The sequence below is a fragment of the Zalophus californianus genome, chromosome X, assembly GCF_009762305.2.
Source record: "Zalophus californianus isolate mZalCal1 chromosome X, mZalCal1.pri.v2, whole genome shotgun sequence".
NCBI classification, from domain to species: Eukaryota; Metazoa; Chordata; class Mammalia; order Carnivora; family Otariidae; genus Zalophus; species Zalophus californianus.
In genome coordinates, this window is record NC_045612.1 from 70212815 (window position 1) to 70240535 (window position 27721).

Below are 27721 nucleotides of genomic sequence, written 5' to 3' on the forward strand. Positions count from 1 at the left end.
ATTTTGTAAATCCAGATAAAATTAACAAATTTTCTAGAAAAGTAAATCATATAAGAATAAGCTTAATAAGAAACATTCATAGAATCATATGAGAAATTATAAAACTAGTGAAGAGCATAAAAGGAGATTATAATTACTAGAGAGACATACCATGTTGCTAGATGGAAACAGTTAATATTGAGAGGATGTCAATTCTCATTAATCTATCAATTCAGTGCAATTCCAAATCAAAATAAAAACTCAAATTTTTATGAACAAGCTGAATCTAAATTTCATATGGAAGAGAAAATGTGTACAAATAATCAGATTTTTAAAAAACTAAAAATGATGAGAGGAGACAGAGCCACTGTAATTAAAATAATGATAAAAGCTGCAATCCAGATAGAGGCCAAAGAACATTATCAACAATAGCCAAATTATGGAAAGAGCCCAAGTATCCATCACCTGATGAATGGATAAAGAAGTTGTAGTAGATTAGATAGATAGATAGATAGATAGATAGATAGATAGATAGATAGATAGAGGAATATTACTCAGTCATCAAAAAGAATGAAATCTTGGCATTTGCAAGGACATGGTTGGGGCTAGAGAATATAATGCTATGTGAAATAAGTCAGTCAGAGAAAGAGAAATGCCATATTATTTTTCTCTCATATGTGGAATTTAAGAAACAAAACAAACAAGCATAGGGGAAAAAAAGAGAGAGAGAAGCAACCCAAGAAACAGACTCTTAGCTGTAGAGAACACACTGACAGTTACCAGAGGGGAGGTGGGAGGTGGGTCAAATAGGTGATGGGGATTAAGGAGGGCACTTGTCATGATGAGCACTGGGTGTTGTATGGAAGTGTTGAATCACTAAATTCTACACCTGAAATTAATATTACACTGTATGTTAACTAACTGGGATCTAAATAAAAACATGAGAAAAAATATGTAAATAAATACATTTGGGAAAATCATTCATTTAGGCCTGCTACTTTACATTTTATGCAAAATTAAATTCTAAATAGTTTAAAAATCTAAGCAAAAATAGGGACGCCTGGGTGGCTCAGTCATTAAGCGTCTGCCTCTGGCTCAGGTCGTGATCCCAGGGTCCTGGGATCTAGCCCCACATTGGGCTCCGTGCTTGGCAGGGAACCTGTTTCTCCCTCTCCCACTCCCCCTGCTTGTGTTCCCTCTCTTACTGTCTCTCTCTCTGTCAAATAAATAAATAAAACCTTAAAAAATATATAAGCAAAAATAAATAAACCTATAAAAGTATTGAAAGGAAATATGGGAGAATGTTTTTGTGATCTTGAGCTGAAAAAAGCTGTACTTTTTGACACAAAAAAGGAAAAAATTGGCAAATTCCAAAACATGAAAATTTAAATAAGTCTTTTATACAAAAATGAACTGTGTTTGAGGTTGAAAGACAAATAACTAAGTAGGTATTTTCCATACATATGGTAGAGAAAAGAGCAATACTCACAAAACATAAAGAACTCTTGAAAGTCAATTAGCAAAAAGATAAATAATAGAAGCAAGGGAAAAGGACACGAACAGGCAAATCATAAAAGAAATACAAATAGCCAGTATATACATGAAAACATGCTCAATCTTACTAGTAATAAAATAAAACAATAAAATAAAAAATAAAAACAGTATCTTATAAGTATCAGACAAAGATTTAAAAGATCATTATTAAAGATGTGGGAAGGGGGTACCTGGATGGCTCAGTTGGTTAAGCGATTGCCTTCAGCTCAGGTCATGATCCTGGAGTCCCGGGATCGAGTCCCAGGATTGAGTCGTGCAGGGAGTCTGCTTCTCCCTCTGACTCTCCCCCGTCTCATGTGCTCTCTCTCTCTCTCTCTCAAATAAATAAATAAAATCTTGGGGCGCCTGGGTGGCTCAGTCGTTAAGCGTCTGCCTTCGGCTCGGGTCATGATCCCAGGGTCCTGGGATCGAGCCCCACATCGGGCTCCCTGCTCCGCAGGAGGCCTGCTTCTCCCTCTCCCACTCCCCCTGCTTGTGTTCCCTCTCTCACTGTGTCTCTCTCTGTCAAATAAATAAATAAAATCTTAAAAAAAAAGATGTGGGAAAACATCCACTTTCAATACTGATGGTGGAAATATAACTGGCACAACTTTTTTAGTGGGCAATTTTGGCAGTCTCTATAAAATTTTTCGTAAGTGTTCCCTTTGTCCTAACAGTTTTACTTATTAGAATTTATCCTAAGGAAATCACAGAATAGGTGCATAAAGATGTAAGTACAGTGATCTTCATCACAGTGTTGCTTATAATACAAAAACAGTTTAAATGTCTGCTATGGAATCTTTTTTAGCTTTTACAAAGGATAAGTTAGAAAAAGTGGATCACAAAAGAGTATATATAGTATGATCCCCTGCACATGAAGTCAGGTAATTGTTAGCCTTCTTTATTTTGTATGCCTACACACACACACACACACACACACACACACACACACACACACACACACACACACACACACACACCAAGGCTTCTTACATGAGTTAATATATAAAATGTTTAACGCAGTGCTTAGCACCTAACATTAAACAAATGGTTGTTGTTATTGTCAGCTTTCAGTAACCATTAAGTATTCCGCCATCAGGCACTGTGCTAAGTGCTTATGATAAGATACTGTCTTTGAGGAACTCTGTTGGTAATCGCCCTTACCACTTGCCCATTCTATGGTGTTGTTGGCTCTCAGACCAATTGTTGAAATACAGGGTGGACAATGAGGAGCGTCTCATCTGTACCATTACCACCAGAAATGTTGGTTTGAAATAATTGAAATATTCCCCTTATTTCAAAGTTAAAACCACAAAAAATTGTTTTAAAATTCTCTTCATTTCAAGATGAAGACGGAACCAGCTTGAATTCAAGTATCCTAGCAGCACTCCGAAAAATGCAGGATGGCTACTTTGGTGGAGCAAGGTAAGTGACCTCTACACACTTTTTAGTGAAAAGAAATGAAATTTGGAAGCTGGGTATAGTAATGGTAGACTTGTAATACCTTTCTCTATGTCTTATTTATTTATTTATTTAAATTCAATTAGCCAATACATAGTACATCATTAGTTTGAGATGCAGTGTTCAACAATTCATCTGTTGCAAAGTATAGTCCCATTCTATTTAGAGGAACTCATTTTTGATAGTTCGAATCAAGGAATTTAATGTTATAGAGAAGGCTTGGAATGTTTCCCCACCATGTCCTTTGCCTAGACCTCATCAATTCAGTGGACCAGAAAACTTATTCTTTCAAAAGCAAAAAAGCTACTGAACTGTTCAATTCTGGCTGCTTTTCTTTTCTCTTTTCCCTAAGTTTTTATTTGAAAATTTTCAAGCTTACAGAAGTGCGCAAAAATGGTATTGAATGCCATATACCCTTCCTCAGGATTCACCTGTTGTTAACATCCGTTTCACTTGTACATTCTCTCTCCCTCCTCTTCCTTCCTCTCCTCTCACTCCTCCCTCCCTTCCCTTCTTCTCTATTCTCCTCCCTCTCTCACACATACATATGTGCAAATGTACACACACACACACACACACACACACACACTTTAATTGCTGAAGTATGAGATTAAGCAGAGACATCATGACAATTCAACTCTAAATACTTCAGTTTGTCTTATGAGGACAAGGGTATTCTCACACATAGCTACAATACAATCATCACACTCACAAAACTCAATATTGATACAGTACTATTATTACCTAATCTAGAGTCCATATTCACAGTTACCCAACTGTCCTAATAATGTTTTTTTCCCGTACCTTTTTTCTCCCATTCTAAGACCCAATCAAAGATCACACATTGGCATTTAGTTATTATATCTCCTTGATGTCTTTTAATCTAGAACAATTCCCCAGCCTTTTGTGAACCTTTCATGACAGTTTTCAGCACAGTTTTGAAGAAAGAATGTCAGTTATAATGCAGAATGTCTTTCAATTTGGTTAAAGTGGTATCTGGTAGGTTTCTCCATATCCTTTCTATGATAATCTTTAACTAGTCTTATATCTTCCATTGGTGAATCAGTTATTACTAATGGGGTTTTAAAGTGATGATTCTGTGTTTCTATCATCCTGTGCATATTTATTAGTTAGAATCCTTGTGTTAAAAAAAAAGAGAGAGAGAGCTTTCCGTTATCCCTTTTTATTTTGTAGTTTTAGTGTAGCATAGATTCATGGATTCTGATTTTATTCAATATGCTATGCTCCATTCCTGTCATTGTTTATTTCAGTGTTCAAATTACCCAAGGTTTGGCCTTTGGGAGCCCCTTCAAGCTGGCTTCTTTTTCTTTTTTGTACATCTGTTTTGAGTAATGGCCTTTATTGAGCCTGTCCACCAATTCTGCTTTGAGTGGGTTTTGTGCTTGAGCAGCGACCCACAGCTCACCCCACTGAAGGCAGAAGGACAGTTCCTCCAGTCTGCGAAGGGAAGTGGGAAGCGCATTACTCCTCTTCATGGAAAGGAGGACAATGTCCTTCCTTTGAGAAAACGACCAGGCTTAGTCCTTGCGCTAGCTCCTTTAGTTGATTGTGTCCTGGAAAACGTACAGGATGTTGGTGGCGGCCACAGCAGTAATGTTCTCCGCCAGGTGCCAGGCTGTGGTTCTTGAGAAAATCAGTACTACTGACTTTCCCTTTGGGTTTTGCGATTGGCTTTATACGTAGGAGAGGATAATGGCCTACAATCCTCTATAATTCATAAAATGTTCAAATATGATCTTTCAATTCCAAAATGATCTTTGAGTATTTTTTTCTAATGATGTGATGGATTTGTGATGATTTCTCTTCATTCTGTCCCAGCTTCTCTGCAGCCAATGGAGATTTTGGCCGGATATTTGACATAGTATATGGTGGTGAAAGAGAACAAAACTGATCTGCTGGTAGATTGTGAACCCATAATTTTAGTCTCTGTTAACACAGCACCCCAGCCTACACTACACCATGCCTGGAAGTGCTATAAAATTTCATATTTACAAAATTTATACTAATATATAAAAGCATTAGAAGTCCTCCAACCAAACATTCTAGGTATCCCTTTTCTTACTGAAATGTGGGTTGTTTTTTTTTAAGATTTTATTTATTTATTTGACAGAGAGAGACACAGTGAGAGCGGGAACACAAGCAGGGGGAGTGGGAGAGGGAGAAGCAGGCTTCCTGCGGGGCAGGGATACTGATGTGGGGCTCGATCCCAGGACCCCGAGATCACGACCTGAGCCAAAGGCAGATGCTTAACGACTGAGCCACCCAGGCACCCCCCTGAAATGTGTTGTTTTAAAAGGATTTCCTCTGATTTTCTGTTTTCTATTTGCCCTGTAATTGTCAGGATTCAAACAGGTAAATTGTCGGAGTTTTTGACAACATCTTGCTGCACACATTTGAGCTTCATGGATCCTCGACCTGAGGGTAAGCTGTACAGTGAAGATTATGATGATAACTACAATGAGCTGGAATCTGGTGACTGGATGAACGGCTATGATTCAACCCGTAATGGTAAGGGAGCTTCATAAAGGCAATGGCCTTGCTGGGCAAGAATACAAAGTAGTGTTAAGCATCCCCCTTAATATTTCTCACCGCCAGCAGTCTCACCCCTATTTAATACAGCTAGACTTCTACTTTTGTTTGGCTTCACCTTTCATCCTTCTACTTACCTTTGGTTTCTGGTCTAATATCCACGTGGTGACTGGGGAGTATGGAGTCCATCTCTTACTAAGTTTAGGGAAGATTTCTGTCCTGTATATATATATGAAATGGCTGGTGATTTCAAAATGAGAGGAAGCAGTGGTGAGTGAGAGCTATTTAATCAAATATGTAGTAGGAGAACTGTACATATACGGTACTGCTTTTTGACATTGAAAAGCATAAAAATAAGAAACTCAGTTGGAGTGCTTTTTATATACAATGTTACCAGGGCCCATTAGAATCTCTGGGGAGGTCTACATAGTTTGAAAAAGCCTCTTCAAAGTACCTTTTGCTTTCATATTGCAAACTAGACAAATAAAGCACAACAAATCTAATCAGCTACTAGGAATACGAGGATGATATAGTGAGAAAGCATCGTGGGGGCATATGTTAAAAATGTCTGAGGAACACCCTAAAGTGTTAAAACACTAACCTAGGCAAGGCAAGAATTACATTGTTGGAATCCCAAAGAGAGAAGGGCCAATAGGAGCAAATTCTTCTAGCTATCTAAAATACGGTTTGCCTGCTTTCATTGTCTGGGTATTTGCCTGTTAGCCTATATCTTAAGGCAGCCAATTTCTTTATCTTAAGAGTGGTTAGAGAAAAGAATAAAAACAAATTGGCTTTCCTTAGTGAGGTAGCAAGCATTATCTCATATACAATAGACCAACACATTATCAGTCAGAGGATGATTTTCTTGTTTGGGCTCAGCATTTACTCACCTAAGTGCCATTTAATTCACTCTGCATTTGTTTTTGTAAGATCTAAAATAGTGAATTTCTTCACTGGAAAAATACTTTAAATACAAAGTTATTTCCTGCTATTAATAATTACCAAAGTCATGAGATCCATCTTGGCATAAACAAATATTTTGAAAAGCAGCCCAGAATAATCATATATTGAGGTTGTTTGCTATTCTATGGGTAGTTGTGACTTTCATCTGTAGCACTCATTCTCTTACTTTCTAAAATGTTATCTTTTTCATGATATATATTACTATATTTGATATCATGCATTCTAAGTCACTTTCTCCTCTCTGGTTTTACTCATCAGTGGTCTCAAAATGGCCATGTTTATTGCTTGCCATCCCTGCCATGCCAAGAACACGTCTCTCCCTATTCTTCATAATCCTCCACTCAAGTATCTATATTGTATTCAAGGTTATAATAATTTTCATTAGGATTTACTGAGAATGAGTTCCATTTTTACAGCTTTGCTAGTTTCCATTATTCACATCAGAACAGGAGCGCCTGGGCGGCTCAGTTGGTTAAATGTCTGCCTTTGGCTCAGGTCATGATCCTGGAGTCCCAGGATCAAACCCCACATCGGGCTCCCTGCTCAGCGGGGAGTCTTCTTCTCCCTCTGACCCACCCCCCTCTCATGTTCTCTCTCTCTCAAATAAGTAAATAAATTTTTTTAAAAATCACATCAAAACACAGAAAAACATCTGGAGAGATCACTGAAGATGATCAAAAAAGATGATACATAACTGACCTCACGGACTTTAATATTGATCCAAACACTGTGCTTTCCAACTATAAATGTTGCAAATGTTCATGTACAGTCTGAAATGTTAGGATCCATGAGGTATGTGTATGTCTTTTGTTTCCATTATCCATACTCAGAGATAATGTTATAGGAGGTATATGGGGGAAGGAGAGTCCCAGAGGATAGGGACCATGTCTGTCTTCTTCACCGCTGAAACCTCGGCACCTAGTACACCCCCTAGTACATAATGGGCAATAAATATTTGGTGAATGAATGAATACGGTGATGAAAAGGACAAATGTGTGGCCAGTAATCCTTTTGACACCAAGGCCACATGGAAATTGTTCTTCCCATTAGCAACTCTAGCTGCCATTTATGGGATTTGTCTGTTTTTAGCGAGGTTTTGTGTTGAGTGGAAGATTTTTGCCTTTGCTCACAAAAGTCTCCTCCTACCAGCGAGACTCCGAGGGCCTATTCCACTCCTCGACCGCCACTGCTGCCACCCCCACCCCCATCACATGCACATCCGCAGATTATGAAATCCTTGTTCCACCTGTCCTATAATAAGCTCATACTGCTTTCAAGGACCCTAATAGTGTGTCAGCAAAGTTGAAGAACAGGTAGGTCCTAGTAAAGGGCCATAGTTTCTAAATAGTAAAGCTACAAGATTGTACAGTGGTCACAACCCCCCCACCCCCCACCAATGACCTAAAACAACCTACTTCCGGTGCTGTGTTATGGGCACAGGAGCCAATCATTCTCTTTGGTGGGGCAGATTGTGAAGTAACTAAAATGTTCATTTTTTTTTCTCTTCCCCCTACCCCCACTAACCTTGCAGCACGCTGTGGTGATGAAGTTGCTCGTTATTTAGATCACCTTTTGGCACACACTGCTCCCCATCCCAAACTAGCCCCTACCTCACAGAAGGGAGGGCTAGATCGGTTCCGAGCTGCTGTGCAAACAACCTGCGATTTAATGTCCTTGGTGACCAAGGCCAAGGAGCTGCATGTACCGAGTGAGTAATGCCATGACTCACTGGAGTCAGGCACAGGATTGACGTGAAGCCCAGGATGGGGGTGGGACGTTCATTACAGTGCAAGCAGAGACTGTTTTTTCACTGCTTAATCCCCAGCAACTCAGACAGAAGGAACATATTAGGCACTTAGATATTTGTAAAGTTAATGAAGTGTGTATAGTTTTGCTGCTGATAGTGCCACGTAGCCCGGTTTAACCATTACATCGTGAGAAGCAGCAGAACAAGAGACATGGAGCATTTTAACATCCGGGTTAAAATGATGGAAAAAGATGTTTCCTTTGGGAAAGTTACTCCTTTGGAAGCACTTTTCTTTAAAGAGAAAGCACTGTAAACTATTAAAAGTTAACCTTGCAACGAAGAGGGAGATCCTCTCCCTTGAGTAAGCCACATCTGGCTCCCTTAGGCCAGCTGTACCATTTACAGTCAGTTGCTCCAGACAGCTTGTACCTGCCTTCGGTGGGTATTTGCAGTGGCGGATATCTTCTACTACACCCTGCTAGGAATAGCCATGGCTCCTAAGAGTATTCAGTGCCTCTATGGTAGCTGCATACGAAGGGACAGAAGGGCTCCTTGACCACACCGACAGGACCTAAATGGTAACATTTTACAGACAACGAGAATGATTGAGATGCATGTTCTTGCTGTCTAAAACTTTATTGACCATTACTAACCACAGATATTAAACATGAATCATTTAACATTTAGAACAGGGAAGAGCTCAGCGTATCCTTTGAGGATGGCTCCTTGACAAAGGGCTTATGTGAAGAAATCGGCTTTATTAAATTACACTTCTACATTGTGATTCAGGAAACTTGAACTTAATTCCCGGCTCTGCTACTTACTTGCCTGAACAGTTTTTTGAACTCTGTATCATTCTTTCTGTATCTATAAAATGGTGAAAGGGACCAGACAGTCTCTCCTTTAAGGTTATGGTAAGTATTTGGACTATAAATAAAAACATTAGGAATATCTCAAAGTAGGTCGGCCACTACATTTTTGATTCCCTACATAGGGTCATCCATTTATCTATTCTCAAGGAAACCCAACTGCTGACAGCCAGATATTTTCCCAGGGCAGTCCAGAGAATAGAAAACAGAATTGGGTTCTTTCTGTTATGTGTGGTGTTCTATCAAAGTATCAGGGATAGCACCATTGTGATGTTGATTACATCCATAGGCTTTACTATCTTAAATGGCCATTTAATGCTACAGTTCTAGGCATTCCATTGAAAGTATGTTTGATGGAACAATCTTTAAATTATCTGATATTCATATTTCTTTTCTGTGATATTAGCAAGAAACGATAAATGCCTTATTCTTGTTCTATAGAGAACAACTCCTATGCAACTCCATTTTGAGGGCAACTGTGAATTTTTTTAATTTAAATTCAATTAGCCAACTGATAGCACATCATTAGTTTCAGGTGTAGTGTTCAATAAATTATCAGTTGCGTATAAATGTGAATTTTTTTTTTTTTTAGTCTCCTAAGTTATCTAACCTTTCCCATAAATGTCAACCTCTTGCAGATGTTCACATGTATCTTCCTACAAAGATATTTCAGGCTTCCCGGCCTTCATTCAACTTACTTGACTCACCTCATTGGCCACGAGAGGACCAGGTAAACTTGCACATGAGGTTTTTTTCTGTCAGCTATTCACAAAACTGCCATCTGTATGGCAAATAACAGAACTAGCCGTTATAGTTTCCGCTAGTAACTGGTGGTAGGCAAAATGCTACCCTGGTGAAGATATACTCCTTTTTAGTTCACTTTTTTCTTTTTTTTTAATTTAAATTCAATTAATTAACATATAATATATTATTTGTTCCAGGGGTACAGGTCTGTGATTCATCAGTCTTATATAATACCCAGTGCTCATTACAACACATACCCTCCCCAATGTCCATCATCCAGTTACCCCATTCCCTCCACCCCCTTCCCCTCCAGCAACCTTTTCTAGCCAGGCTCTAAGAAAACTAAATTGCTACATCATTCATTTTGGAGGTTTCATTGTTTTGTTTTACTTCTCATCAAAATTTAGGGAATTGTTATAGAAAAGGTTTAGAGGTAAAAAAGATCAACACTCTAGGGCATTATTTAAGTTGAGCACTTGTGGACTTATTTTTTTTTTTTTTGTCCTTTCTCAAACTAAAGGTTCCCTCTGTTCGTGTAGAAATACATCTTCCCAGAGACCAGTCTGGGGAGGTGGACTTCAAAGCACTGGTTTTACAGTTGAAGGAGACCTCCAGCTTACAGGAGCAAGCTGATATCCTTTACATGCTGTATACTATGAAGTAAGTGATAAATATTCTCAGTCTCCTTTCATATTCACGTAGAGAGGAAGTAAAACATAGTAAATACAGCATAGCTTTGGAGTCTCATTGACCTGGATTTGAATTTCGCAGCCTACCCACTGTGTAGCCTTAAGCCTCGGTTGTTATCATTTATAAAATTTGGATTATACCTATACTCATAGAACTTGTAGAGATTAAACAAGATATAATATCTGCAAAGTCTCTAATACAATGCCTGGTACATAGTAGGTGACCAATAACTGCTAACTATTGTTATCATTATTATGGTTATTTATGGTTATTTCAAGCCTCTGTTACTTGGTAAAAATCCACAGATAAATAAATTCTTAACTCAAAAGAAGTGTGAACATGGAGGCTTACAGGAAACAATAAACTCGCATTTCTGAATATTTGCTATGTGTCCGGAACCCTGCTGGGTATTTATAACTCAAACTCAGTTACCTAAATTAAACTCTCTCCTATCCCTCGCTTCCCCCCAAATATAAACTGAACTTCCTCATTTATTCATGTAGTCGTCAACCTGAAGAGGCAGAATGGGCTCCCCTCCCCTAAATTTGGTTTGGATATTGAGACTGATGATGCCACCCATGTACCAAAAGAGTGTAAAATGTTTATTACTCACATAATGAGACTTCTGGGGAGAGTGGAACAAATTCCCAAGTTGGTCAAAAAAAAAAAAAGCATAAGTGAGCGGGGAAAGGAGTCTGCATTGGGGTTTTATTATGATTAGGAGGTGAGGCTGAGATAAAGGTTCTCACCAGCACCAAAGGAGGGAACACTCGGATTTCCCTGGCACCGTGCCCAGGTGTAGGCCGGAAGGGAAAGAGGAGCGGTAGGACTTGGAAGCGGTCGGTAGTCAAACATTAAAAGTGGAGTCACATTCTGAAATTCTGCATCCTTGTGGTTGAAACCAACACCTGCCTAATCAGCAAGCTTCACCCCATGTCCAGTTAAGCACCAGGGCTATTCAGTTTTACCTCTAAATGTTTACCTTCTGCATCACTAGCATGGCTGCCTTCACTCACATCTTTGTCTCTCACCAGGACTATTGCTATGGCTTTCTAACAAGTCTTCCTATTTCTACCCTGTTCTCCTCAAGCCCAGCCTCCACAGAGGAGGGAAGTAACTTTTCTTTTTTACTTTCTAGGATAGAACGTAAATTTATACAAAAATAGAGAGACTAGCATAATGAACCCTCGGGGACCCATCACCCAGCCTGAACAATTATAAACACATGGTTAATCTTGTCACATCTATATTCTCGCTCTCTCCCAGAGTATTTTGAAAAAGAGACCAGACATCTTATCATTTCATTCCTGAATATTTCAGTATTATTTCTAAAAGTCAATGAGGCTCTTAAAACATAACCACAATGGGACTTCTGATTCCAGACAAGAGAGAATGAATGCATCTCTCCCTCTGTTCCTCCTGCTAAGTACAAGAGGACATTATTTATAAAACAAACATAACAAGGTGTTAAAAGGTGGAAAGAAGGCAGACTGGTTAAGGACCTCAGGATCTGAGGACTGACAAGGTGGTGATGTACCTGGGTTTTCTTTGTCGCCTCATATATCCTGTATCAGATGCTGGAGAAGCCAGCACCCTGAAAATGCCGATGGGCACAGATGACAGGAGCCCTCAGAAAAACCTGTTCCTTCTAGACAAAGGACCAGGAAAGGGCAGACTAGCAAGACCGACAACTTTTAGACAATAACCACTCCTACCATAGAAAAATCTGCAGCCCCGCCCCTGTCCACAAGGACTGAGTGCGAAGCCCAGACGTCCACTCTGGCCCTACTGTAACAAAGGAGGCACTGCTCCACCTTCCCCTACTGCCACGGTGGGGTCAAGGAAGACCAAGTAGGGATCTGGGACTTCCATGCCCTCTCATGCTGTAATGAAGTCCGCCGGGTCTGTCTGACTCCAGAGCCCATGCTGCTTCCATCAGATCGTGGTGGTTAACGAGTAAGTGACGAAGACAGCTGAAAAGCCCACCAGCCCCAGAATCAAATTTTTACACCATTCCATTGTATCAAAAGTAGCCCAAACATATTTTTAGCCATTTGGGGCCTCCCTCCTTTGCATACTCCTTGAAACCTACTCCACATCTGCCAATAAGAAGCAACTAAAATGGGGCCATGAATACCCCAAACCACTGCTACCATTCATTGCTCTCTAACTGAGAGAATCCCCACGGTGCTACTGGAAGACATCACCTAGACATGTAACTTCCTGTTCCCCTCTCCCCTGGGAGTTCCCTTGCACTCCATCCCTTCTGGATGGTAGAGCTGGTGCCCTAGATAAGCCTCTGGACAGTCTCCTGCTCTGAGGGACTTCCCTTCTCATACAACCCTAAGTGCCACCCAATAAGCCTTGTTATGTCCCACTGCCCAAAAAATGACATGACATGTCACCTCTGTTTCTTTCGTTCTTCCCTTAGGGTAAGGCACTCTATTCAACAAATACCTGTTGAGTGCTTATTATGTGCCAGGCACAAGGCTAAATACAAAATAATGAAGAGATAGAGAAGGTAAAAAATGAGATAAGGGGTAAGGACAGAATGAGTGTAGCTTGAATGAAAACTGAAGATTCAGTCAGGTAGCTGATATGAGCAAACAAAGGGAGTTGTACATGAGAAGCTCATACTTTCCCACCAATTCAGATGATCCAGGGTTGACTGCCAACTCTTCTGTTCCTAGCATGGATTTTCTTTATCTAATGCTGTATTACTAACTTCGCCATGACATCTGATTGAACCTGCAGTCTCCCTAAAACTAGTATTCCAGGTAATGTCAAACCACTTGGGCAGAGTGTATATGATGTGCTGCATGGGTTTTAATACACTTGGAATTCTGCCCAGTATGCCTCGTGGATTTAAGAGTAGAAGTTGGCAGGTGGAGTTTCCTATCTCTGTCAATTAGCATTCCTTCTGAGAATTGTCCGTTTATAACCTTTGTTTGTCTCTATTGAGTTATTTATATTTTTATTGATATTAGATATTACTATTTTATTATACTTGTTGCCAATATTTCATCCAACTAATTTGCTAACTATTTATATGCCTTTCTCTATGCAGAAGTTTAGTTTTTATACCATCAAATTTGTCAGTCTTTTCCTTTTTGGTTCTTGGGTTTTTTGTCATGCATCCCCTCCCAGAATTTAAAAAATATTTTAAATACCTTTAATAATTTTTAAAGAAATTTTTATGTCGGGACGCCTGAGTGGCTCAGTCAGTTAAGCATCTGTCTTCGGCTCAGGTCCTGGGATCAAGCCCTGCATTACAGAGGGCTCCCAGCTCAGCAGGGAGTCTGCTTCTCCCTCTCCCTCTGCCCCTCCCCCCCCACTTGTGCTCTCTGTCTCTCTCTCTCCCTCCCTCTCTCTCTCTCTCAAATAAATAAATAAAATCTTTTTTAAAAAAGAAATTTTTATGTCTTTAATTCTACTTGGAATTTATATATGTCTTCTTACTCAGCATATCTAAACTCCAGTTCACTGTCTTTAGCAGAAACCTACTACTTCCTGACCATGTTCATAGTATCATCATTCTTTTAGTCACCCAGATTTGAAATTTTGTCATCATCTTCAACTCGTCCTCATCACCACCACCATTGGGAATTAGTGGCCAAATACATCCTCTGTGATCTGACTTTCAACCTTTATCTACTATTGCTCCCCCCTCACAATGTGAATACTTTCACCAAAATAGCCCACTGTTTATCATATCCAAAACACAGCCTACACATGACGACTTTCACACCTTGGCTCATGTTCTTCCCTCTGCCTGGACTAATCTCCTTTACCACACCCCATCTCTCCTTGTTGGAATTCTAGCTGTCCATCAAGGCCTACTTCATCTGTCATCTCCAAAAGGCTTTCTCTAATCTCTAGGAATGAAAAGGTTCATCCCTGATTGTGATCTCAACGCATGTCCTTTAATATTATTCATTTATCTATTTTTATTTTGACCATTTCAAACTTAGAGAATAGTTGTAAGAATAGTACAAAAAAATGTTATGGATATCCTTCATCCAGATTCCTCAGGTTTAATCCCCCGCCATTCTCTCTGTCATCATCATCATCATCATCATCACATACATATGTTTTTCTGAATCATTTGAGAGTAAGTGGCAGACCTGATCCCCTTCTACCCCTCAGTATTTGAGTGTGTATTGTGTATTTCCTAAAGACTAGGAATTCTCTTACATAAGCACAGTACATTTGCGAAAATCCGAAAATTAGGGGCACCTGGGTGGTACAGTTGTTTGAGTGTCCAACTCTTGATTTCAGCTCAGGTCATGATCTCAGGGTCCTGAGATGGAGCCCCACCCTGGGCTCCCTGCTCAGCACAGAGTCTTGAGATTCTCTCTCTCCCTCTGCCCCTCCCCCCACTCATGCACACACTCTAAATAAATAAATAAATAAATAAATAAATAAATGGAATCTTTTTTTAAAAAAAAGAAAATTAATGTTAAAACAATACTATTATCAGGATACCTGGGTGGCTCAGTCGGTTAAGCATCTGCCTTTGGCTCAGGTCATGATCCCAGGGTCCTGGGATCAAGTCCCGTGTGGGGGGGGGGGTCCCTGCTCAGTGGGGAGTCTGCTTATCCCTCTGTCTGCTGCTCCCCCTGCTTGTGTTCTCGCTCTCTGACAAATAAATAAATAAAATCTTTAAAAAAAAAACAATGCTATTATCTAATCTACGGGGTGTATTTGCCAGTTGTCCCAGTAATGTCTTTCAGCGAAAGAAAATCTAAATTACGCATTTCATTCAATTCTCGTGTGTCCCCAGTCCCCTTTAATCTGGAACGGTTCTTGAGCCTTTATTTTTCATGTTATTGGCATTTGTGAAGCATACAGATGAATTATTTTTACAGAATGTCCCTAAATTTTGGTTCAGTTGGTGTTTTCTCATAATTAAATTCAGGTTATGCATTTTTGGCAGGAATACCACTGAAGTCATGCTGAGTTCTTCTCAGTGTGTCATATCAAGAGGGCACATAATGTTGATGAGCCCCATTGCTGGTTTTATCACTTGGTTAAGGTAGTATTTTCCACATTCCTCCACTCTAAAGTTTTTGGGTTGCACTTTGTAATTGAAAAGTATCTTGTGGAGATATACTTTGAAACTAAATGTCCTGTTACTCTTCAAACTTGCATTCACTGTTTTTTTTAATCCATTGTTGGCTCTTCCTATGGTACTTTTTATTTTGTGTTTTTAAAAATATATTTAATGTATTAAATTCATATTTATTTTTAATACATTAAGTATATTAAATACATTATATATAGTATATACTTACTATAATTTAATATATTGAATAGATAATATATTATCATGACTCAAACTTTTTAAAGTACAAAAGGATACAGGGAAAGGATAAAAAGTCTTTCTCCCACCTCTGGTCCCCAGATACCTGGTTTCCCAACTCACAGGCAATCAGTGTTATTGGTTTTTTGCATATCCATCCAGGAACAATTTATGCATATGTAGGTAAATAAAGCATGTATGTGTATAATTTTACACCTGTTTCACCAAATGGAAGCATAGTATATACACTGTTCTGTACCTTGCTTTTTTTTTCACTAAAACTATCTATCTTGAAATTCATTACATATATATTCCATTTATCTATGACTGCTTAACAAAGAACCCAAAAACTCAGTGGCTTAAGATAATAAAAGCAAAAAGTATTTAAATTATCTGTCACAGTTCTGGAGCTTGTCCAAGCTCAGCTAGGCAGTTCTCACTTGGGATCTCTTCAGTTGTGGTCCGACAGCGTCAGGGGCTGAAGTCACCATGAGGTTGTCCACTCATATATCTAGGGGTTCATACCAGTTGTTGACTGGCATCTGACCTGGGGCTGTCACCCAGAACACCTACAAATGACCTCCCCCATGTGTCTCTCTACTTCGTCACAGCCTGATGTCTAGGTTCCAAGAGTATGTGCCCCATCAAAGGACCAAGTGGAAGATGCCTTAATGTTTATGACCTAGCCTCAGAAATCACACAGCCGCACTTTCAACTTAGTCACAAGCATACCTGGGTTGAAGGGGAGAGAACGCAGACCCACCCTCTTCACGGGAGGACTGTAAAAGTCACCCTGAAAGAGGAGCGTGTTAGATGGAACATTATTTGATTCAGGTTAAAACATACAATCTGTCACAATCTAGATCTACATCGTATTTTCTTAATAGTTGCATAGCATTCCATTGTTTGAACATACCATAATTTAACCAGTCTCCTATTGAGGGACATTTGGGTTGTTTCCCATCATTCACTATCACAAACAATGCTATAGCAAATAACTTCACGGCATATATCATTTCTCATGTGTGGAGATATGCCAGAATTAAAATTCCTAGATCAAAGAATATAGAGATTTTTAATATTAATATATTTTTTCCAAATAGCTCTCCAGAGAGATTGTCCCAATTTTCATTCCCACCAGCAAGATATCAAGAGTACCTATTTTCCCAAAACTTTACCAATGCAGTGTTATCAAATTTGGGGATTTTTGACAACATGATAGATTTTAAAAAGTGTTATCTTGGTTCTAGTGTTAATTTTAATTTTTCTTACTATGCATGAGATCAAACACCTTTTCCTGTATTTAAAATTCATCAGTATTGGGGCACCTGGATGGCTCAGTCGGTTAAGCATCTGCCTTCAGCTCAGGTGATGATCTCAGGGTCCTGGGATTCAGCCTCAAGTCAGGCTCCCTACTCAAAGGGGAGCCTGCTTCTCCCTCTCCCTCTGCCATTTCCTCCCGCTCGTGCGCTCTCTCTCTCTCTCTTTATCTCTTTTTCAAATAAATAAATAAAATCTTTTAAAAAAATAAAAAATAAATCCATCAGTATTTGGCCATATTTTCTTTTGTGTCTTTTGTTTCTTTTATTAATTTTCTATATCTGTTGCAGTTCTTTCTTTCCCTCTTTCTTTCTTTCTTTCTTTGAGAGAGAGAGCATGAGCGGGGTGAGGGACAGAGGGAGAGGGAGAGAGAATGAGGAGACTCCCACTGAGCGTGGAGCCCAACACGGGGCTCAATCTCATGACCCAGAGATCATGACCTGAGCTGAAATCAAGAGTTGGACACTTAACCAACTGAGCCACCCAGGCACCTCTGTTGAAGTTCTTTATATATTAGGGAAATTGGCCTATGAATTGCAAATATTTTTCTGTTTGTAATTTGTCCTATGACTTTGCTTACAGTGGTTTTCTGCAATATGAATTTTGTTGTTTTTATGTATATAAATGCATCACTGTTTCTTCTATGGCTTCTTGTGCATAGGTTATAGTTAAACAGTCCTCTTGCCACCAGTTATAAAGTAGTCCTCCCATATTTTTTCTCATACCTTTACATTTAAATCTTTGATATATCTGGAATTCTGATGTTCAGTGTAAGGTATGAATCCAACTTCTTTTTCAGATGGCTACTTGATTGTCTTAACGTTGTTTAATAAATAATCTGCCTTCATCATAAATTAAATTCTCAGTTTCGTAGCACTTTACATGTATTTTATGATACTTCACGGTTGACTTGTGTTATAGTAATCTGGACAACAATAATGTATATGCATCCTTTACAAATAAGCACACATCCTTTCCTTTTATCTCTCTTAGTTTCCTAAGTGTAGCATACTTTCTGAACTTTCAATAGTTAAGTCTTTGACTTTATTTTCAGCTATGTTGAAGCCTGTGAAGAGAGTAAAAGAATGCATTTTGTCAAAGCACAGCTGAAACTAAGACTTGTTCTTGCCTAGGTATTGTATTTGGGTTTCAGGGCCGACTACTAATCATGGATTTACAAGGATTCTTGGTAAAAATACATTTATTTCCTAATGAGAGAGACCTATCAAAAACAGTCACATCCATTATAACACTGAAACAAATGATTGTTGCCAGCAGCTTTACTTATAATTAACATAGGCCCCTCTTTAACATTCCAGAGGACCGGACTGGGACACTGAATTATATGATGAAGGGGGTAGTTCAGTCCGAGAGCTGCTTACTGAATTGTATGGCAAAGTTGGAGAAATTCGTCACTGGGGCCTGATCCGATACATCTCTGGAATCTTAAGGAAGAAGGTGGAAGCGCTTGATGAGGTACTATAAATTCTTCTTGAATTTATACCAAATCTAAATGGAGGTGCTTTTTAAAAATTGGTTTCCATAATTGGTTTTTAAGGCAACCACAGCATCTAAACATTTGAGATGTTGTCTTTCCCACATAAAGTTCCTGATATTCAATTAGTTTTTCGTTTGTGAATGTCAAATATACAGTACTGAAGTTTATAAATGATAAGATGTTATAAACGATAGGAATTCTACAGCTCAAGAATGAATTTGCAGTAGGCTAAAAGTTCTTACCTCTTAGGAGATAAAGATACCTCATTGTTTCTTCTTAAAAATCTCTTTTTTCTGAACTACATGGTATTTCCTGAGAAAGAGGGTTTGGTGTGTCAATAAATTAAGGGGAAGCAAAGGTCTGTGGGCTGAAAAGAATAACTGTCATGGAAAGCTGAGGTGTTATGGGAAGGATAATGCTGTTATGCTATCTCTTCTTAGGCCTGCACAGCTCTTCTCTCCCACCAGAAACATTTGACAGTGGGACTCCCTCCAGAACCTCGAGAGAAGACCATCTCTGCGTGAGTATGGTTTTTGGTTGGGTTTGATCAAGCTTCTCTGAGCCTTTCAGGAGCTGTGTGGACTGACCACAGTTCTCTTACCCTAATCTGTCACTGGATGATAATGGCCTACATGTGTGGGCTTCTGTCAGAGACACTTGGCATGAGAATGTTGATAATGACAGGGCATGAGTAAATGAAAGAGTAGATCCACAAGAAGTAGTACACAAATGTAGTTTGCTTTTTACGGGTTTTTGTGGTGGTGGTGGTGGTGGTGGTGGTGGTGGTGGTGGTGGTGGTGTTGGTGATGGTTTTTGTTTTTGTGCTTGTTTTTTACTTACTGGCTTTCCCAAACCTCACATCCAAAAGCAGTCCAAAACAGGGCGGGCAACTAGAATTAGCACCCACAAAAAATCTGCTATACTCTAGACTTTCTTCCAGGCCTCTCTCTTTGGCTTTTAGATGGCTGTTTGCTCCCTATGTCTCTTCACATTTCCTCCCTCTATATGTGTCTTTGTGTCCAAATTTCCCAAATTTTTATGTAAGAACACTAGGCATAAAGGTTTAGGGCCCACAATGACCTTACTCTAACTTAATTACCTCTGTAAAAACCTCATCTCCAAATGCGGTCACACTCTGAGGGACTCTGGGCTAGGATTTCAATATATGGACTTTGACAGGACATAATTCAACCCATAGTGCCTTACTGTGAGCAAACAGAACTTTTTTATCACAAATCAGATCAATTTTTGCCACTACTGTGGCAATCCAAAAGAAGATGGCATTGTCCATGCCCCATTCCTCCAGAGTGCTTAGTATCAACAGGAGAGTCAGAAGTATGGGAAGAGGTAGGCATACCCCTGCGTGTGTGTGTGTGTGTGTGTGTGTGTGTGTGTCTGTAAACTGATGAAACTAGAAAATCAATGTAACTAAGGTGTGATCATAAAGTAATAAAATGGTTTCCAGAAGGCACCGCTTAAATTAAGTTTATTACTTTCTGGCCGTAATAGTTACTTGTCATATGTTAAGAATTAACCATGAAAGGGTGCCTGGGTGGCTCAGTTGGTTAAGTGACTGCCTTCGGCTCAGGTCATGATCCTGGAGTCCCAGGATTGAGTCCCGCATCGGGCTCCCTGCTCAGCAGGGAGTCTGCTTCTCCCTCTGATCTTCCTCCCTCTCATGCTCTCTCTCTACCATTCTCTCTCTCTCAATAAATAAATAAAAAAAAATTTTTAAAAAAAGAATTAACCATGAAAGACTGATCTGGAAGGACCTCAGGGGGTGAGTTTTAAAAAGAAGTTTGAAGGAGAAGGGCAATCCAGCTTTAGAGAGGAGAGGGTAGAGCTCTCTGGAGTTGATATAGGCCAAAGTGGTGTGGGGAGGCAATGAACTTTAAAGACTGAAAGAACGAAATGCTACCAGCTATGATGAGACATTGAAGTGGTGACTTGGAGCTGGGAGATTTTTTATATTCTCCGTGTATTTAAGCTTAAATAGTCACAGAATTTTGTCTTTCTTCGTGGTCTTCTCCCTCAGACCTCTGCCCTATGAACTCCTCACTCAGCTGATAGATGAGGCCAGTGAAGGGGACATGAGCATCTCGATCCTTACACAGGTGAGCAGAATTATGATGTCTAAAATAGTGATTGATATTTTTGTTTTCAATTGATCTGGCAGTTTCCAAAGCCTACCAGGTAGGCTTTGTGAGACCTGAACCATATTTGTCTCTATATTCATTCCATGCACAGGAAATAATGGTATATCTAGCCATGTATATGCGAACTCAGCCTGGTCTCTTTGCTGAAATGTTTCGACTTCGAATTGGTCTAATCATACAAGTTATGGCAACAGAACTGGCCCACTCCCTTCGATGCTCAGGTACTCCTTTTAGTAACTGTTTTGGGCAGAATTCACTTTTAATGTAGGGCTATTGAGTTTTGGATCGGGAGGGAAAGAAAGAGAAAACATTTTATCAGTAGCTCAGAAGCTGCGTACAGTCAACCTCTATTTATACAAATCACGAGACTGGTGTTATGACAGATTTATATATTCATTCTGCAACTTCACAATTCCGCCTCTTGGGGGCTCTGCACTCCAAATTACATGCCTTCCAACTCCTAGCGTGAGCCTAAGTGCGCATCGAATTTGAGTGGGACAGACTGGGTTTCATTCTGACTCAAGCAGTGAAGCTTCTTTTTTTTTTAAAGATTTTATTTATTTATCTGTCAGAGAGAAAGAAAGAGAGCACAAGCAGGGGGAGCGGCAGGCAGAGGGAGAAGGAGAAGCAAGATTCCCGCTGAGCAAGGAGCCCAATGCAAGGCTTGATCCCAGGACCCTGGGATCATGGCCAGAGCCGAAGGCAGCCGCTTAACCCACTGAGCCACCCAGGTGCCCTGGCAGTGCAGCCTCTTGACCCCAGATTAAGTCGCCACATCAGTTTGATCATACTGTCAGTATTCTGTCTAGTCAACAACAGGATCGAATAAAGGAACACCCTATTTCTATTGATATTTACCTGACAAGACTCTCTTTGAAATTAACTGTAGGTGTTTTTGGCAAGGTAACAGGTTTAGTTGGAAGAAAAGCGGGGGCCTGTGGAAGCTGCAGCACAAAATTGTATAAAGTGTGAGGGAGGGAAAGGGACCCCCGTGGCGTGACTGTTTTTCTCCATTGGTATTTGTTTAATTTCAATAAGAATGGTAAAATAATAGAGATAGAGATTGCATACAAAAATGAAATTAGAGTTGCAAAACTCAATTTTAGCCATTATTTCTGTTACCTTTCCCTGAAAGACTTTTAATTGAGCTATTAACAAGTAGCTAAATTTATTGGCTTGAGTCTAACCTGAATTACATAAGATAATTTATATTAAAATAACCCTTTGAAGGAAGAGAGCGAATGATTATTTTCTCCCTACCATATGTCAGATTCTGTGCTTTTTTGCTTTATATTTACAAACATTATCTCATTTAATCCTTATGACCACCCTCTGGAGAAGATATTTTTGTTCCACTTTTAAATAAGTCATCTGAATCTCAGAGAGATTAAATAACTTGCCTAAAGTTACATAGTAACTTTACTTGCCTAGTAAATAGTACAATTTGAGTCCAAGTCTGCCTGATTCCAAATGATTTCCAGTTTAGCACATTGTTATGGATTACATGTATTGCATTATACACACACACACACACACACACACACACACACACACACGTCTGTATATACACATATATATATATTCTCTAGCTATGGTATGCAGGGATGTTTTATTAGGGTCCAATATTTAATAATAAACCTCAACAAGGAAAAAAAAAACCCAGACATTCTTCACTTTCCTTTAATTGCCTATTACTGATCTTTTTTCCCCTGTGGATTCATCAAAACCAAGGCTCTTTACTTCTCATACAATAAAGTCAAGATCCCTGGGTCTGATATTCAAAACCTCAACAACTCTACCTCCTATTTTCACAGTATTTCCCACTAATTTTATCAGTCACCATCCTTGGAGATTGATTTCTCCTCTGATTTCCAAAGCGTTTATTGTCTATACTTCTCATTTGGTACTTAGTACTGACATGTTTTATTATTGTTTATCTTGTTTACATGTGTAATCTCTCCCAAATAGCTGTTCAGCTTCTCAAGGTCAAGTACATGTCATAACTGTTTGTTACTAACATTGTTTAAAGTTATGACCTACATGTAGTAAGCTCTTAATAACTGTGATTATTTTTTATCTTTTTCAAGTTTTTATTTAAATTCCAGTTGGTTAACATCCAGTGTAATATTAGTTTCAGGTCTAGAATTTAGTGGTTCATCACTTATATACCACACCCAGTGCTCATCACTACAAGTGTACTCCTTAATATCCATCACCCACTTAACCCATCCTTAGTAACCCTCAGTTTGTTCTTTATAGTTTAGAGTCTATTTTCTCTCTCTTTTTCCCCCGTGTTCATCTGTTTTGTTTCTTAAATTCCACATATGAGTGAAATCATATGGTATTTGTCTTTCTCTGACTTATTTCACTTAGCAGAATACTCCCTGGCTCTATCCACATCATTGCAAATGTCAAGATTTCATTCTTTTTGATGGCTGAGTAATATTCCATTATATATATATTCCACTTCTTTATCCATTCATTGGTGGATGGACATTGGGGCTCTTTCCATAATTTGGCTATTGCTGATAATTCTGCTGTAAACATTGGGGTGCAGGTGCCCCTTTGACTCCTCTGTCCTTTGGATAAATACCCATAGTGCAATTGCTGGATCGAAGGGTAGCTCTAGTTTCAACTTTTTGAGGGACCTCCATACTGTTTCCCAGAGTGGCTGTACCAGCTTCCATTCCCACCAACAGTGTAGGAGGGTTCCCCTTTCTCCACATCCTCACCAACATCTGTTGTTTCCTGACTTGTTAATTTTAGCCATTCTGACGGGTGTGAGGTGGTATCTCATTGTGGTTTTTATTTTTTAAGATTTTATTTATTTCAGAGAGAGAGAGAGAGCACAAGTTGGGGGGAGGGGCAGAGGGAGAAGGAGAAGCAGGCTCCCCACTGAGCAGGGAGCCCGACTCAGGGCTTGATCCCAGGACCCTGAGATTGTGACTTGACTCAAAGGCAGACACTTAACCTACCGAGCCACCCAGGCGCCCCACTCATTGTGGTTTTGATTTGTATTTCCCGGTGCTGGGGGATGTTGAGCATTTTTTTCATGTGTATATTGGCCATTTGTATGTCTTTTTTGGAGAAATGTCTGTACACCTCTTCTGCCCATTTCTTGACTGGATTATTTGTTCTTTGGGAGTTGAGTTTGATAAGTTCTTTATAGATTTTGGATGCTAGCCCTTTATCTGATATGTCATTTGCAAATATCTTCTCCTCCCATTCTGTAGATGGTCTTTTAGTTTTGTTGACTGTTTCCTTTGCTGTACAAAAGTTTTTCATCTTGATGAAGTCCCAATAGTTCATTTTTGCTTTTGCTTCCCTTGCCTTTGCACCAAGGGTGGGTCAACATTCACAAACCAATCAACGTGATACACCACATTAATAAAAGAAAGGACAAGAACCATATGATCCTCTCAATGGATGCAGAAGAAGAATTCGACAGAATACAGCATCCTTTCTTGATTAAAACTCTCTACAGTGTAGGTATAGAGGGAACATACCTCAATATCATAAAAGCCATCTGTGAAAAACCCACAGCGAATATCATCCTCAATGGGGAGAAACTGAGAGCTTTTCTCCTAAGGTCAGGAACACAGCAGGGATGTCCACTCTCACCAGTATTGTTCAACATAGTACTAGAAGTCCTAGCCTCATCAATCAGACAACAAAAAGAAATAAAATGCGTCTGAATCGGCAAAGAAGTCAAACTCTCACTCTTTGCAGATGACATGACATTCTATGTGGAAAATCCAAAAACTCCACCCCAAAATTGCTAGAACTCATACAGGAATTCAGCAGCGTGGCAAGATACAAAATCAATGCACAGAAATCAGTTGCATTTCTATACACTAACAATGTCCTAACATTTCTGATGACTAGCTGAGGAAGCCACAGACAGCCTAATGAATCTCAGTCCTTCAGCCATGAAGAACCTCCTGCATCACATTCTCAGTGGCAAAGAGTTTGGAGTGGAACGAAGTGGTAAGATTTGAGTAATGGCATCTCCGTTTCAGAGTGTTAGTTTCATTTCATTGATTTTAAAATGTTTTTCTTTTATCAGAGGAACCTTTCCCCCAACTAAATAGAACCCCAATATATGCAGCAATTAAAAGCAAAGCTGTCTTCTGGAACAAGATTTGGAAACTACTGTATGTCTCTTTTTTCTCCTTAAATGATATATCACCTAAGTGGATTACTACCATGTTTTGTTTTGAACTATCTATTCCTTTACATTATCCTAAATCTCCACTTTAGGACAACTAACAACCCATATAACTTGAAACTTTCTTGTATTCCATTTGGCAGTAATTCAGTAGCATTTACAGTGATGTGTCTATGTGTATGTAGTTGTTACAGTGCATCTGACATATCCTTTCACCTTTGAATTTAGACACATCTTGGGGTCTGTCACAAATTAATCCTCCACCTGCACTTGGTGGTTTGGCAGTAGTATTTGGTATAAGGTACCTAAAACAGGGCAAATTAAAAAGGTTATCGCTCATGCTCAACTTTTAGGCTTAGGATAAAATAAATATATAATGTCAGACAGATGGATACTAGATCCCGGAGTGGTAAAAGAAAGTTATAAAGCAGTGCTTCTCAAGCCTTACTGTGCATAAGAATCACCTGGGGAACTTGCTAACATGCAAACTGGTTCAGTAGGCCTGGAGTGTGACCCAAGATTCTACTAACAAGCTCCTAGGTGATGCTGATGGACCACACTTTGAATAGCAAGGTTATAGTTGGTTGGTTGTTTTTGATTATTATTAACATAAGAGGAGGACACATATCTAAGTCTTTTAAGTGTGGTGGAGCAAAATAATTGGAACCTGATTATCCTCTCTCTTTCTCTTTAATCTGTCATGCTATATAGTTCGTCCCACTGATTCAAATGTTAGCCCTGCTATTTCTATCCATGAGATTGGTGCTGTTGGGGCAACCAAAACAGAACGAACTGGGATAATGCAGTTGAAAAGTGAGATAAAGCAGGTAAGACATCTTGGGATATCTTGGGAGATGAGCTGGGTGATTATCATGCTCAAGATCATTCTTTTGGAATCAGACTTTGTTGGGATCATTTATTTTGTTTCATATCCTGCGTTTAATCGGAGCCAATTTTTTTTTCAGGTGGAATTTCATAGACTATCTGTCTCAACTGAGAGTCAGGTGAAACAACTAGGGACCCTTTAACACAATTTAACCTACCTTTAGGCATGTATATAACATGCATGAGTTCATGGCCTTTTTACAAATAGGATAAACCACACAGCAGCTTGTTTGATTCTCCTTCGTAGCATTCATTTTACAGATAGCTTTCCTTTTCTGGACCAAACTATTTTGCTAATTTTAGGAGGGAAGTAATTGGTTTCTGATAATAAGAAAATAAAACCCTGAATTCCTCTTGTTAGAATGAACACGTAATTTTGGACTTAATTTTCTTTATGAAACTAGACTCCAATTACTTACTTTTATGGAACAGGCACTAGAGAGAACACCAGATTAGGTGAGAGCCTTTTTTAAAAAAAATCTACTTTCAGGCATTGTCCCCAAATTAGATTTTTATCATTGTCATGATAGAGGTAGACAAAAAGTATATGGACACATAGAGGAAAAAACATCTAAATCACCCTGGAGTTGGTGGGAGTCCTCAAATATCATTCTATAGCCTCTTACTCATTTTTTTTTTTTTTTTGGTCGCCTCTTACCCTGCAGATGAGAAGAGGCAAATTTTTGTGCTCTACAAAGAAATACTTAACATAAACTTCCATAGCTTCTTTCAAAACTCTGGGAAATCATGTGATTTCAGGGTCTCCGAGTTGAGAAGGTACTGAGTTGGTCTCCCCTAGTAGCACTTTTTATGAAAATCTTAAAACTACTCCTCCTGCCTTCAAAATTGATTTACAGTAGCTTGAAGAATTAAAGCCCATCCAGAGGAGGAGAGGCAAAATGGAAATTTTATTTGTTTGGGGTTTTGTAGGAGTCTGAACCATTTAGGACAAGAATGAAGCCAATGCTTGAAGTTCGGTTTGAAGGAAACTTTTCAGATTTATATTATGCAAGGGCAAGAACTGAATGGACTAAGAAAGAGCTTAAGGGCTTTGTAATAGAAAAATGTTCACTACTACATGTTTTTTCTCAGAATATGTGGATAATCTGAACATTTTCCTATCTGAAAGGTGAAAGAACTATGCTTCATACTGAGGAGTTAAACTGATGTTGGTAAACAATCCTTGTTTTGGCCAAGGGTGATTGGCTAAACATTTTACAGTTGTTTATAGTCACACAGTATTACTTACAAGTTCATTATATATTTAGAACTTGAAGTCCATGTTCCCAGCTAGATTACTATGATATTAAGAACTTGACCTATCCAGCTATATCGTTTCTTTTTTTTTTACACATCCATTACCTATAGGACTGCAAGAAAGCCCAGATCATTAGGACTGTAATTTCAAGGATTGAGAGCCCTAAATATTCATTACTTTCTAATTTCTATTTATTGATTTCCATCCTTACGTGCCTCTCTGGTGTTTTGTATTGCTTAAGTCCTTTTCTCTACCACTAACCAATGCCCTTTTTTCTGATCATGGAAAAAATAAATATTTTTTTAAAGATTTTTATTTATTTATTTGAGAGAAAGAATGAGAGAGAGAGAGAGAGAGAACACATGAGAGGGGGGAGGGTCAGAGGGAGAAGCAGACTCCCTGCCGAGCAGGGAGCCTGATGCGGGACTCTATCCCGGGACTCCAGGATCATGACCTGAGCCGAAGGCAGTTCCTCAACCAACTGAGCCACCCAGGCTCCCAGAAAAAACATTTTTAAACGTAGTTTGTTGTTGTTGTTTTTTTCCCCCTTTACCATGACTTCTAGAGTAAGGCTATTTATCAGCTTTTTAAATAACAT

The 27721-nt window shown here is 39.2% G+C and overlaps 1 protein-coding gene across 10 annotated transcripts in view; it reads left to right on the forward strand.

Annotated features, from left to right (window-relative positions):
- The window catches only part of PHKA1 (phosphorylase kinase regulatory subunit alpha 1), a 160446-nt gene that overhangs the window by 121587 nt on the left and 11138 nt on the right, over positions 1-27721 (forward strand). For 5 of the 10 annotated variants that reach the window (XM_027607745.2, XM_027607751.2, XM_027607750.2 and 2 more), the window contains 12 exons: positions 2859-2937; positions 5336-5502; positions 8018-8194; positions 9741-9832; positions 10367-10506; positions 18478-18634; positions 19097-19176; positions 20692-20770; positions 20904-21033; positions 24698-24799; positions 25692-25807; positions 25946-25984. In XM_027607745.2, the coding sequence (XP_027463546.1) occupies positions 2859-2937; positions 5336-5502; positions 8018-8194; positions 9741-9832; positions 10367-10506; positions 18478-18634; positions 19097-19176; positions 20692-20770; positions 20904-21033; positions 24698-24799; positions 25692-25807; positions 25946-25984 (1358 nt within the window). The remainder of the gene's footprint in view (positions 1-2858; positions 2938-5335; positions 5503-8017; positions 8195-9740; positions 9833-10366; positions 10507-18477; positions 18635-19096; positions 19177-20691; positions 20771-20903; positions 21034-24697; positions 24800-25691; positions 25808-25945; positions 25985-27721) is intronic. The other 5 variants (XM_027607747.2, XM_027607748.2, XM_027607746.2 and 2 more) reach the window with 4 other exon arrangements.